The sequence below is a fragment of the Podarcis bocagei genome (genome assembly GCF_964188305.1).
Source record: "Podarcis bocagei genome assembly, chromosome: 3".
NCBI lineage: Eukaryota > Metazoa > Chordata > Lepidosauria > Squamata > Lacertidae > Podarcis > Podarcis bocagei.
The window spans coordinates 8,461,034-8,474,916 of record NC_138127.1 but is presented as its reverse complement, the minus strand read 5'-3'; the positions used below and the strand labels follow the sequence as shown (position 1 = coordinate 8,474,916).

General features: G+C 40.1%; 1 protein-coding gene across 1 annotated transcript in view; it reads right to left on the bottom strand.

The window, feature by feature from the left end:
* The window catches only part of CSMD1 (CUB and Sushi multiple domains 1), a 998,673-nt gene that overhangs the window by 212,612 nt on the left and 772,178 nt on the right, over nt 1-13,883 (bottom strand). Inside the window, exons 18-21 of the mRNA XM_081189289.1 lie at nt 11,456-11,644; nt 8,084-8,200; nt 4,647-4,862; nt 1,840-2,028 (exon numbers count right to left, since the gene is read on the bottom strand). Of these exons, the coding sequence (XP_081045415.1) occupies nt 1,840-2,028; nt 4,647-4,862; nt 8,084-8,200; nt 11,456-11,644 (711 nt within the window). The remainder of the gene's footprint in view (nt 1-1,839; nt 2,029-4,646; nt 4,863-8,083; nt 8,201-11,455; nt 11,645-13,883) is intronic.

Here is a 13,883-nt window from a genome sequence, read left to right as displayed (position 1 = left end):
TACTCTTGAGAATCAGCAACACTCGTTCAAATTATATATACTGGAGCCAGTTAACTGCAATTCTTGGCGGGAAGTAGATATTCAAAATCAAGTAAAAAGGTCAGTATGTTCAGTGCAACGTGAAATGGATTTGCTGGTAGCTATGTATTTCAGATCCTCGAAATTCTATTATGCATGTCTTACTTCCTCATCTTAAACCTGAAAAATAATTGAAGTTTATCTAAGAACAATTAAAACCCTTCAAGTGCAAATATTTGTAATTGCTTTGTAATTCAGCACATCTCAGGTCAGTTTGCAGTTTGTGTCAAACCTTAGCCTAGTGCAGTGTTTCCCAACCTTTTTTGGGCAAAGGCACACTTGTTTCATGAGCAGGGGGAACCCAGATTCTGTCCCAAATTCCACTATGTTAACCACCCAGTGAATGCTGAGCAGATTCCCAAAGCCACCGATTCTGTAGCAGAGTGACCTAATTTACAACTGCAAAACATTTCATGTAGTATCATGCATTTTATAAAACAATCCAATTTTCAAGGAATCCCCCAAAAAAGATTTAATATTCTGTTGCAATGGAAGTATTTTAAAAGTAATTTGAGTTATTAATCAGACCAAATGATAAATACATCAAAACAAAATATAAGCTCTGATGCAAGCATGTGTGTTCCCCTGAAACATCTAAGCTGCAGTGCTAAGCAGCAGGATTTACACATCAGAAAATATAATTAGGATTATTATTATTGTTGCCCCATGGCTGCTATCTTTACTGCCAAAGACATCAGAAAGATTTGTGCCTTCACACAAACTTAAGCAAATTATTTCTTGTGCAATAATATCAGCTGCATTTCAACCTAACTACCTTCTTGAATTAGTTGGTGAATTGAGAGCCACACTCAATTGGTTAAAACATCCACAACTGTCACAGAGCGAGCCGGCCAGAAAATCACACAGTTGGAAGTTGGAGTTAACTCTTTATTAGCAAAAACACTATCTTCACAGACTTGGCTGAGTGTCAGACCTAATGGGCACAGCAGCTCATTCCCTGTAGGAATTACCGTATTTTTTTGCTCCATAAGACGCACCAGACCATAAGACACACCTAGTTTTTAGAGGAGGAAAGGGGGAAAGACCTGTGGGGGGGGGGATCATGACAGTTGTGCAGCTTCTTTAGCAAAGGGGGAAAACCCCATTTTTTTGAGGATCATCTCAAAGTTGTTGAGCTTACTTTGCACAGGGAAAAAATCCTGTTTTTATGGGGTTCAACTCACAGTTCTGCAGCTTCTTTAGGAAAGGAAAGGGAGCCATTTCTACAGTTTCCAGACAGATAATCTAATCAGCCAGTCAAATGTCGCTGGGAAAACAAACAGCCTCCATCTGCAGAACATTCAACAATGGAGGCCTGGGCAAGGGTGTGAGGCCAGAAAGGGAGCCAGTGATTGACCACATTCGCTCCATAAGATGCACAGACATTTCCCCTTACTTTTCAGGAGCAAAAAATGTGTGTCTTATAGAGCGAAAAATACGGTACTCCATGAAATCAGTTGCCAAGACTAAAGGTCCCTGCCTCCTCCAAGCCATCCTTCTCTCCTCCTCTCCCTGTCTTCTTCCTCTTCTCCCTCTGATCACTCCGTGTTGTCCCACCACCAAAGCCTCCTTTGGTGGTTCCCCCACTGGTTCCTCCAATAATTCCTATGTCCAACCAGTCCATGACAACAACCCATTTATAATATGCACTGAATAATAATTTACACAATTCTAAGTGACTTTAGCTTTGCCCCCCTCTCCTTTTGCATCCCCCATGTGCTATCAATTGGATGAATGAAATGAAAGCATGTGACCACCTACCCACACACCTTGGCAGAGGTGCACTCCATACACGGCGGCCGCCACCCAGGCACGCAAGCTTGTCCGCACCTTCCAAGCGATATCCAGGGAAGCAAGAAAACGTTAAGGAATCTCCGACACCAAAATGAAATCCTATTCTTCGACTGAAGGCAGGAACACCAGGATCATCACAGGGTTCCAGGTCATATTCTTCAGACAATAAATCAAAAGCCAAGAAAAAAGATGAAAGTTCCAATTTTTTTTAAAAAAATAAGCAGGATTAACTACACAATACCAACATACATTCGTACCTTGGAAGTCAAACGGAATCCATTCTGGAAGTCCGTTCTACTTCCAAAACTTCCAAAAACCAAATAGCGGCTTCTGATTGGCTGCAGGAAACTTCTAGATGCTACAGCACCTGGGACTTGGTTAGACTGGTAAAGAAAAAGTGATTTATGTGTTGTATGTGTGATACAACATTGTGCCACCAGGTGGCGATGTGGAGTCCCGATTTCCTCTACCTGTTTTCCCTGTTTAAATTTACAGCGCTTTAAACTGAAACACTTCTTTTATGTGTCTAGATCCAGCCCTGGTGTAGTGCTTCACAGGGTAGCTACCGTTGCATCAGCACCTGGATTGCAGCCAATTTTTTGCAGGGAGGGAAACGATGAGATTTACGGTTTGGCATTAGCAAAGGAGGCCAACACTTCGCTCTAGGAACTACTGTGATTAAATAATAGCTTGCAGGAACTTTCTTAAAGACAAGTATTAGGAGCATTCAAATTATCTTGATAAATATCAGTTAAGTCAGACACCATATGGGGGGGGTGCACACACAATATTCATCAAGACCTTCATATATATATATGAAAATCCTATTTTAGTACCACTGATAAATAATGAATGTAACCAGTAATTCAATACTGTATGTGAATTAATTTGCATGTGAAGACTCATCTTACAGCATATAGGCACTGCAGCCTTTGAATGTGAAGTCCAGTGTGAAGTCAAAGTAACCCCTGCAGAATATATATTTTTTTTTACCCCTGCAGAGGTATTGAAGAATAAACCTAGCAGTACAGTGCCTTTCTAGTAAAAGAAAAATGGTTTTTATGAAGTTGAACAGAACAAGGAGAGCCTATAGAGAGAGGGTAAGGAATGCAAAGGTTTAGCTTTGCATGCTTAATGCAGCACTCTCTATTTGTGAAATACATTTCTACCTCCTCTGTCAGTGCAGATTTTACCTGCTGTCTCAGCTCATATTCAATTCAATAGCATCTCCTTTCAGCAAACTGCCCATTTTGCAGAATAACATTCCTTTTCCTCTAAAACCAAGGACACAGCTTCTAAACTGTGTCTGCACATTGGCATTGTAAACCAGGCTAAACAGGCAGGTTGTGCTTATATATTTGTTGAACTTAAGCAGAGTTTGGTTTCGTTAGTGCCCAGAGGAGAGACCACTATGGAAACTTATGTCCACATTGGGCTCGTTAGAGGAAAGGTGGGATTATTAGGCAATTGATAAATGAACAGCCACAGCCCAATTCAGGTATTCATTTCCCTCACATGATAACAATCATGCAGGGGGTGCAGGCACAATAAACCACTGAACCAGGTAGCAAGTTCTGGGGGCTATTGCATTCATGCCCTATTTCTGAGTTTCCCAGATTAATCAGGTTGGCTGATACACAGGACATAGTGAACCCTGGTTCAGATTCAGTAGGACTACCCCTAACTACAACAATCTTAGGATAAGGTCACACATTATGAGCCCTTCACCTTCACTTCAGTGTTCAACTTCTGCTATTAGGTATTTGGTCAATGCAGTAACAGTGGAGGAATATATGTGAGATTGTCCCCCAAATTTCTCCTTCCCGTTTTTGCACATAGTAAAATCACAGGAGAAAATTTGCCGAATGTTCTCAGGCTTGGAGGTGAGTGGGAAGATTGCCCCAAAAAGAAAGAAAATGATCTGCTGTTCTGACTGTTAAATAAGGCTAAACTTTCCACGTGAACTGCACCTTTTCCAAGAAGTCCCTGTTGTGTTTGACCTGAAACACTCTTATCATTAATATCTGGTCTGTTTGGTATCATTAACTGACATTTAAAGACTTAATACAATTACTTCTAGAAGCTAGATAATATTTCAAATCAAAACAAATCGTTTATGATTGATGTGTGCATAATGCCAGAAATGCTCCGTTCGTGCTTTCTTGGAAAGATCTTTGCACTCAGATCAACCAAGTGGAAACCAGAACCAAGAATCGTGCAGTTAGGGACTTGTAATGTAGCTCTTCCTTACTACTTGTGCATGGTTTTAGAATCTCCAAAAGACCAAAGACATTAATAGTTGTAAACAGTAGCTGCTGCTAGCCAATTTACTGCACAATACTATGCATGTATAGAAGACAACGAGTCCTATTATGTCTAATGGATCCTTACTTGCAGTTAATCGTGCACTGAAGTTTAAGGTTACAAAAAGACAAGTACCAAGTACACTTTGAATAAATATTATATAATTCCAATGTTTGGTTGGTTTTCAGCTACTACTAAGTTGCATCCCATATTGTATAAACTACTGACGACTCACAAAACAGATCTTTCCTTTCTTCCATTCTTCTTTAAATCCTCATATATTCCCTGAAAATCCTCTACAGGGTACCAGGGAGGTTATCAAACATGGTAGGCTATGTTGTCTGAGGTGGGTAGGGGAATCTCCTGACAAAAGGTGGGGGAATCTTCTAGTGCTATTCATTATGACTGTTTTAGTTAATAATATAAATATAAAACATTTCCAAATAATCTATCAAAGCCCATGCCTTTACCTGAAAATGTTATATTAAAGCCTTCGTAGGAAATGGAAAAATCAGAAATAAACCGAAGTTGTGCCGTGAAGTTTCCAAAGAGTCCAGCTTTGATGGTAGGAGGCAAAACGGACCCTGTTAATCTGGCCACAGGTTCTGTGAAGCTTCCATCTTCAGTGATGAGCAAATAGTCATGGGAGCTCTCCAGGTGAAAGGTGTGGAAGATCAGTTGTACTCCTTGAAAAATGGAAAAAGAACAATATTTTGCTTTTTGAGTACAGGATGGATGACAAAATATGTCATGCTTACCTGGAATCTGACCTCCTGAGCAGAACCACTGGCAACCTGAGTCAGCTAAAGGCTCAGGCTTCACTACCAGGTGTCTTGTTTTGTTTTGCTTTTGTCACCCAGGGTGAATATGAATCCAGTTCTCAACTCTCTTACATATAACACTGTTGTAAGCCTTCAAGCAGGCGTATTCATAAGTGAGTGGCCCTGAGCATATGCTTGTGAGCCAGTGTGGTGTAGTGGTTAAGAGCGGTAGACTCATAATCTGGTGAACCGGGTTTGATTCCCCGCTCCTCCACATGCAGCTGCTGGGTGACCTTGGGCCAGTCACACTTCTCTGAAGTCTCTCAGCCCCACTCACCACACAGAGTGTTTGTTGTGGGGGAGGAAGGGAAAGGAGCATGCTAGCCGCTTTGAGATTCCTTCAGGTAGTGATAAAGTGGGATATCAAATCCAAACTCTTCTTCTCTTCTTGTACGCAAGATCAGTGTAACTACAATCCTGCTGTGCTTGGCTCAATTCTGAAGGCTGTTACCCAAACTACCACCATTTCCCCGGGGTCCAGAAACCTATCCCCTGGTATCGGGGAAGCCCGGAAACTGAGTGGAAGGAGAAGCTACATTAGAACTGCTCAATGAACTCTTGTGGAAGCTCTAGGGGAAGGTTTCCCACAGTGTGGTACCACAATGCATCAATGACCACATTATAGCAAGGCTAGCCAATGTGGTGCCCTCTGGTTGTTGTTGGACTACAGCTCCCATCATCCCTGACCATTGGTCATGCAGTAGGGGCTGAAGGGAGGTTTAATCAGACAACATCTAGGAGTGCACCACATTGGCTATGCCTTCATTATAGTATGAGAACCAAGTGAATAATGAAGACACAGGCAGTAGAATGTAAACTACAGCAGGTTGTGAAAAGGTTCCGAGCACAATTCAAAGTGTTGGTGCTAACCTTGAAAGCCCTAAATGGCCTTGGCCCAGTATATAAAGGAGCATCTCCACCCCCATCGTTCAGCTCGGACTGAGGTCCAGCTCCGAGGACCTTCTGGCAGTTCCCTCACTGCAAGAAGTGAGGTTACAGGGAACCAGGCAGAAGGCCTTCTCGGTAGTGGTGCCCACCCTGTGGAATGCCCTCCCATCAGATGTCAAGGAAATAAACAAGTATCTGATATTTGGAAGACATCTGAAAGCATGCTTACCTGTTTAGGCAAGTTTTTAATGTCTAATGCTGTATTTTGTTTTTAATATTTGGTTGGGAGCCACCCAGAGTGGCTGGGGCAAACCCAGCCAGATGGGTGTGGTATAAATAATAAATTATTATTGTTATTGTTATTATTGGAAAGAGCTCAAGCTCAAGAAACAACTTCTCTAGATCTGGGGCCACGTTGTTCACACAATGGTTTTTCACAAGCAGGTCAAAAACAGACCCTTCTTTAGTAGAAGACTCATTCCATTAGTAGAATGGCACCTTTAGATCCAAGCGTGTGTGTGTGTGTGTGTGTGTGTGTGTGTGTATTCGTTTGTGTACATATAATACGAAGGTTAACAAAGACAGAGCCATCCCAAACTTGGTGCAAATGTTGCACATTCAGGCTAAGTTGTAACAAATATAATTATATCCTTGTCACACATATGATGACCTTCAACACTGTCTATAATTCATACAATATTATAAACTACAATTTTGCTATTCTCTGATGCATACACTATATAGCTAAAGCTTTCCTGTTTCAGAACTCTTTGTGCTTGTTTTCTTAAAGTCCTTGCTTTTGACCCTAAACAACTACATAAGAATTCTCATTTCTAAAATAGTATAGGGAATGAAAAAGTGGGGAGGGAGAGAGAAAGTACAAAGAAGGACTGCAAAAAAGAAAGAAGTGTATCTCAAAGGTCGACAACCAGAGGAGGGGGAAAAATCCATTAATTTTAATTCTCTGCTTTTAAAATCCTATTTCATCATTTCAGTGCTTGGAGTTATCTAAACACCCATACTGTTCTATTTAAATAAAATGCCACACTTGTTCAAAAATATATTAAAGCAATAACAGAATCCAGTGAAGAAAACCAGGAATTATTTTCCAAACAGAAGTACTATAATCGCAAGACAGGTGAGCATTAATGAAGAAAGTTAACATTTTAATTACCAATACTGACTGGCATTTAGTGATATCAACAGATGGGATGACTTGACAGTATATAAATTTTTAAAAAGCAATGCAGATATTATTTTGATAGATTTTAGAAGTGACAAATGTTGACACATGAAAATGACAAATATTACTCTCATATTATGTACTTTCAAGGACATTTACAACCAACTTTCTTCATTGATCCCAACTCAAAACAGATTGTCACTGCTCTGGGTCTCTGCTGGGGGCAAGTCTGTCCCACCCCTCATTCAGGATGGAATGGGAACATGTGGGGAAGACATGACTACATCCCAGCACAGGGTTGTGGCCAACAGTGGAATGAGCAGCACACCTATTTTAGACGGTGTTGCTGCCTCTGCAACCAGCACAACAACTCACCCACCAACCCTGTGCAGTGATAAGGGATTAGCTAGTTGTCCTTTCCAGTGGTGAGGAGGAATTTTAGAGGCAGTTTCTAATTCCCAAGTGGGGGCATCATTTTTACATATTCCTTACTGTGTTGTTGATTATGGCAAAGCTATATTGATTTGGTTGACTGGCTTTGCCAATTGTTTCATTTGGTCATTGCTTGACAGGCAGTGTGAACACCCAAGAATATAATCTAAGGCACCCTGATGAGCACCCTGAGGCACTTGGCAGCTGATGGTCCATTTGATCAATCGACCTCTCAATGCTGGCGAACTCAAGTTGTGTAAGAAGGGTGCAGTTCCTAGGTCTTGGAAGCTTTACCCAACTAAATGTTGGCCAGAGGGGGTGGAGCTTCAGGTTATACCCTGAGAATTGCCAACTCCAACATAGAGTCAAGATAATAACTCTCTCTCTCTCTCTCTCTCTCTCTCTCTCACACACACACACACACACACACACACAAACACACACACACACACACACACTCTTTATCTTTTTATTAAGTCTATATGGGAGTAGAGGATGGGTTCCCTTACTTTAATTTTTTTCAAAATCTATCTTCAGGAGGCATTTTAAACAGATATACCCTGCAAACTTTATGTTCTCTTACCCTTGCCATGAGAAACTTCGATTGTCCATGTGCAGTTTAAAGAATTTGGATAAAAATCAGGAAAGCCTGGTGATAGAATGGTTCCACTTCTCCCATGAATATAGCCACCACACAGAGCTGTACAAAAGAAAGAAATAATAGTAATAAAATAATTACTGATGCTCTGCTTGACCCATTTTTTAAAAATTGAGGAGCATTATTAGGCTCATTAACTTCCTGGGGCCACAAACAAATGCTAACCAACACTGTTACCAATTCAGCTTAAACACACACACATAAACACACACAGAAAGAACACCATGTTGTTTATGTTTTACAAATAATAGGTCCCTGCTGAAATAGAAAAGTTGTAAACATCATCAGAGCAAATGAACTGATTAGGAGCAGGCAGTAGTAATAACACTGAAATGCATATACATCTGCATTAAGGTCTACTCAGAATTGCCAGTGAGCGCCTCATCTCCTTGGCAACCTGAGAGATAGTAAAGAATCTGACAAGACTGTGTCTCAAAAGAGATGATAAGAGAAAACTAGAATATGTGGGTTTTACATTTTAGAGAGGGTAGATTATGCAGAGCACTGATGAGGAAGGCTGTCAAACGTAGCGTCTAGCCAGAAAATGCTGTTCCGGTGGATGGGGTAGGGTGCAAGATTAAATGGGAGAAAGAACCTATGTTCAAATATATACCAAAAGGTATCACAAATAAAATTAGCATACACAGAGACAATAATATAGATCCCTATATTTTCGGATTCTCAGGCCAATCACAAGGATAGTACAAAATGTAGAAACGGGTGTCTTTAGAAATTTCTTTATTTTTCTTTGATCTAGATTTGAGAGCTAAAAAACTGCATTATAAAGCTGTTATACTTATTCTATTCACACACACCCTAAAATTAATAATTCAGGGTGGGTTGTTCAGCAGATTTATCACATTTCTCTTCTTTTGTTTTTAAAGGAAAAAGAGATACACATTACCCCTGCAGACATACTAATTCTTTCAAAACCAAAACCCTGTGAAGATTAGAAGGCTGCTAGGACACTAAAAGAATACTTTCCATGGAATTCATAATAGATTGTTCTGATTTGCATGACACGAGTTGTATTGTTTATATGGGTAAATTACACAGTGTTTGCAAAATTAGATTGTGGTATGTGCCCCATAACTTGCTTTGGTGTGCCTATAACTTGCTTTCCTGCATCTTTCCATTTTTAATACATTAAATATCTGACAATCAGCATTATATGTTGGCATATCTTTTCAGCTTTTGATTGACACGACCCAACATTCTCAAGTAAAGAAGCAATTGTAGTGTGAGAAAAATACACAATAAAATTCCACTTTTAGCGTGCTGGGGGTGGGAAGGGGAATGGTTGTATTATGGCTGGCACGTCATTCTCAATTCGAACTCTGACCTTAAACTAGAAAAATGTAGGGGTACTTTAATTGGGATTGCTTTCAGAAAAGAATAGTGTACCCATACATATTCACTCTCCCCCCGCCCCGTCTCACTCCCCTCCTCCCTCTCTAGCAAAATGCCCCAATTATGGGCAAGAAAGAGGGGCTCGTCCCCCAGTTCTGCAATTCATAACCAAATGTCACCACTGGGAAATGGAGAAATGGGGTTATAACTTCAGTACAGGCTCTGCCTCACATCTTTCTGACACTGTGCTGAGGCTACTGAAACATGCTTCTGTCTGTAAATTCTTCATAACCAAAACAAAGCAGGCAATGCCACCCTCTCACTATCTCTGTCTCAGCTTGTTTGTGTGTGTGTGTAGGGAGGGAGGAAGAGAGGAGATTGCAATCACTGTAGGTTTTAACTAGAAGCATTTGAAAGAGCAGGGTGCTGAGATTAAAGAAACCGAACATTCTAAATTATACAAACTTAGAAAATCTCATAATAAATACAGCCGTGATTTTCAGAACAGCTATAAAGTATGTTAAACAATAAAACATAGCAATCCCATGAGCCATAAATAAAGCAGAAGAAAAATGCAATGTGTCAATAAAACTATCTCAAGAACTATGCCACAGTGTAGTTCAGCACTCTGAACAACATCAGCCCAAGCAGAAACTTTATGATTGAAATCTATATACCTGAAGAAGCACCATGAAAACTGCAATTTTTAGATATTCTGCAAAGTAGAATCACTCTTAGTCATATCTTATTCATAATAAAATGCTTCATAATACTTCAGGTGGAAGTATTTTGCAATATTCAGACAATAAAGAAAAGCCCATTTTGGTCTGTAGTATGTGATGGTTCTCCTGATTCTGTAAGATAATTTTCAAGTTGGTTGGTTCTACAAGATAGCTTTCAAGTTGGTTTTATTACTGTGTTCCGTAGGAATATGTGGTTCACTGACGAGAAGATCATTAACGACAGTTTCATCATTACTTATCTTCTTCTGCAATATGTACATGCGGTTATGTATTCTAGCGTGTGAATACATTTTTTTGCTGTTGTGATTTGTAACCATATCAGTCTTTCCAGACTTTATTGGAGACCTCTCTAGGGAAATTCAAAGGTTTTTAGGAGTTATTCTAAGTCTGGAAAGAAGATCGGCCCGGGGCTCACTCTCGTCACAGTTTCTCAAAATCTTGCATCACCTGCTCTCCACCCAAGTGATGTGTACAAACATTATTATTGTTGTTATTTATTGAATTTATATACTACCTATATGGAGGTAAAATATGCACAAAGTGCTTACATCTTAATAAAAATTACTATTAAAATGCACCATATTAAGGGAAATTGCTTTGCAACAATGTGTCTTTGGGGAACAATTGCATAGGGAAAAATGTGTGTACTAGGAGAAATATGCACAAAAATATGCACTGGTGAATTTTTATGAGAATTTTTTTTACAAAGTAAAAACAGATGTGGAAATGTGAAGAACTCAATTTAAGATGGGAAAAATGAGAAACTGAAAGAAACTGAAAGCAACAGATCTGCCTGTCCTTATCTCCAAGTCTTGGAAAGGAATTTCTTTAATAATATTCTAGCATAAAATGAACACTTCGCGTAGGTTTAGTGTTTCCCATCAGAGTGCTAGAATGGAGGAAGTTGGACCAGCAAAGCATTTCTCTCTTAGAGGTTTCGTGTCCTATGCTGAGCTAGACACACTTAGCACAAAGGTATATTTTCTGCTTTGGAATGTGTCCCAGAAAACCATACATTCATGGGAGCAGAGGAGTAGATATGATAAAGTGAAGAGGAGTTTCAGGAAAGAGCGTAGTGAATAATGCAATTTCTTTCTGTGTGTCCCCCCCCCCCTTTTCCCTACATGAAAAGATGAGATATTACATCTTTTTAAATATAATTTATTTTGCAGAGGTCCAAGAGCAACTATTGTATAGTACGTACCATCGCAGCTAGGTAGTGCATGGTTCCACTGATGATTTCGTTCACACACAAGTGGTTCATCATCACTCAGAGTGTAACCTGGATCACAGCTAAAAGTGACTGTAGATCGGATGCTGAAGTTATTACCACGCCGATGGCCATTCACAGGAATACCTGGGTCAAGGCAGGAATCCGATTCCAGTGTAACACCTGGTCAGAGAAAGGGAAGATGGACAAATATTAGAAGTTCACTGCAGAAGAGCAAATTATGTTGAGCTAAAACTAAAAAGAGAGAGAAAGCACTGAGTTTATAGAGGTTGGAAGCAACCCTTTAAAAAAGAGAGAGAAATGTGAGCAAGATAATTTTGTTACAAGTTATTTAAATAATCTATGCTTCAAAAAGAAGGATACAAAAATGTAATACGAGCAAGTAAGGAGAGGAATTTGACAAGGATATTAAGTAACGACATTGGATAGATGTCGTGATCATTTACTTTCCATTGCCCCCCACGTTGTCTTTCTATATATTTGTACTTTATCTTCTACACAGGGAATGCTAATAAGGACGGTTCTTCCATGGTGTACTCTGCATGCTGTAACCTCCCTTTCTTCCCAGTTGAGACCTCAGAGTACCACCAGGAGCTAAGCAGACTTTGACCTCTGGAGAAAGAGGTGTAATATTTCTGGAATCACTAATGAACGAGAATTGGGACAGGCAAATATGACCTGTGTGTGGCTTGTCTCTTAGAAGCAGCTTTCCTCCAAATGCACAAAACTCCAGGGAAATCTCCAGTCAGGACCAACCTACATGACCTATTGTAGAGAATGACAGATGTTGTAGTCCAAAACACATGCAGGGAACTATGTTGGCTATACCTGATTTAAATATTCTCCCAGCCATTTGGGTATTAAACTTTTCTAAAAAGCACTGGAATGCCTCTGAACATTGTATGGTGCCAACTGTGTGCATCTGAAGTTATGGTTTAGTACTTGGATTAGAGTACCACTGCTGTCACTGAAATAGTTCTCTTTCCTGGTTATGGAGTTATTTTTCCCTCCAGGTAAAATAACTTTTAGCCCCTTCAAATAGCTGTAACTTAGTTTCCATTCCTCAAAAAGTGCTGATGCCTCTCTAAGTGCCAATCTCTGTAAAGCCACATGGTAGTTATTTAAAGCTTAGTATTACTGAAATCATAGATAGCAATCTTTGAAATGATACCCTGCCTAAGCTTTCGTTCTCAAGAGTTGTGTCAATAGTGGCACAATGTTTTCAGCTTTTCATGGTGCAGTGGGTGGCTATTTTGAATCTCAGATGTTTAGCAGTGATAACTGATTCTCATCACAACTGGATCGAGCTTTTGAGTGCTGGATAGGAAAAAGTTATTCAAATATGCCTATGTCAGCAGTACAAAAGAGGAAGCAGGTCCTGTTGTGGACCTGAAATATCTGAATAATTACTGGACAGTCACTAGCAAACCTTTCCTTGGCAAATGGCTTAAGTGGGAGGTTGCTCTAAAACTTCAGACACAGTTGGGTGAGGCCTGAGTTCCCAGTTCCATTTTAACCAGTTTTCAGGTGTGGATTTGGCACTGAAACTGCTTAAGTTGTCCCAGTAAACAACATATTTCAGGACAGAGAGATGGTGTGTAAGCCCCTTGATTTTCCTGGACATCTTGGAGGTTTTTTATACCATCCAGTTCCTACTGAACTGGTTTGCCGTTTAGGTGGTTCATTTCCTACTTGGACAGTCAGTTTCAGAAGATGGTGCTGGAAGACTTTTATTTGACTCTAGCAGCTATGTGATAGAGTCCCACATATTTTTTTGTTGTTCCCCTCTTGTATTTAAACATCTGCATGAGACTGGTGAATGAGGTCATACGGAGGTCTGAGGTGAGGTGTCACGATTATGCTGACAGCGCCTGCTTTTATCTTCTTTTCATAAAAGTAATGCAGGAATTGCACTAAACCACACAACTACTGCATTACGTGAATTTATAGTAATGGGCTCAAAGAGAGCCAATAAACTGGAGCCCAGTCCAGACAAAACAGAGATCCCATTGGTGGATGAAGGGTGGTTTATGTACCAGGCTTCATGGGTTTCAAAGCTTGTATTCAAATGTGCCTCCCTATACACTATGATGTTCAATGGAGGAGGCCCATGTCATCTGAGGTTGAGTGACTACAGGGGAAAATGCTTGCTCGGCGGTGGCACCTCAACTATGGAATGCATTACAGGCGGTGGCAGGGGATGGGGGTCTCCTGCTAAAGTATCAAATAATATTTTGCATCATTTATAAATGTGCTATCATTGCACTATTTCCAGCACAAAGTCAAGACACACCTCTCCACCAAGACTTTCAGATGAGTGGATATTTTCCTTCCTCTTCTACTGTTGGACTCCTATTTTGCTGCTCTTACAATTTTGTTTAGTTTTGCAGTTTAATTTACT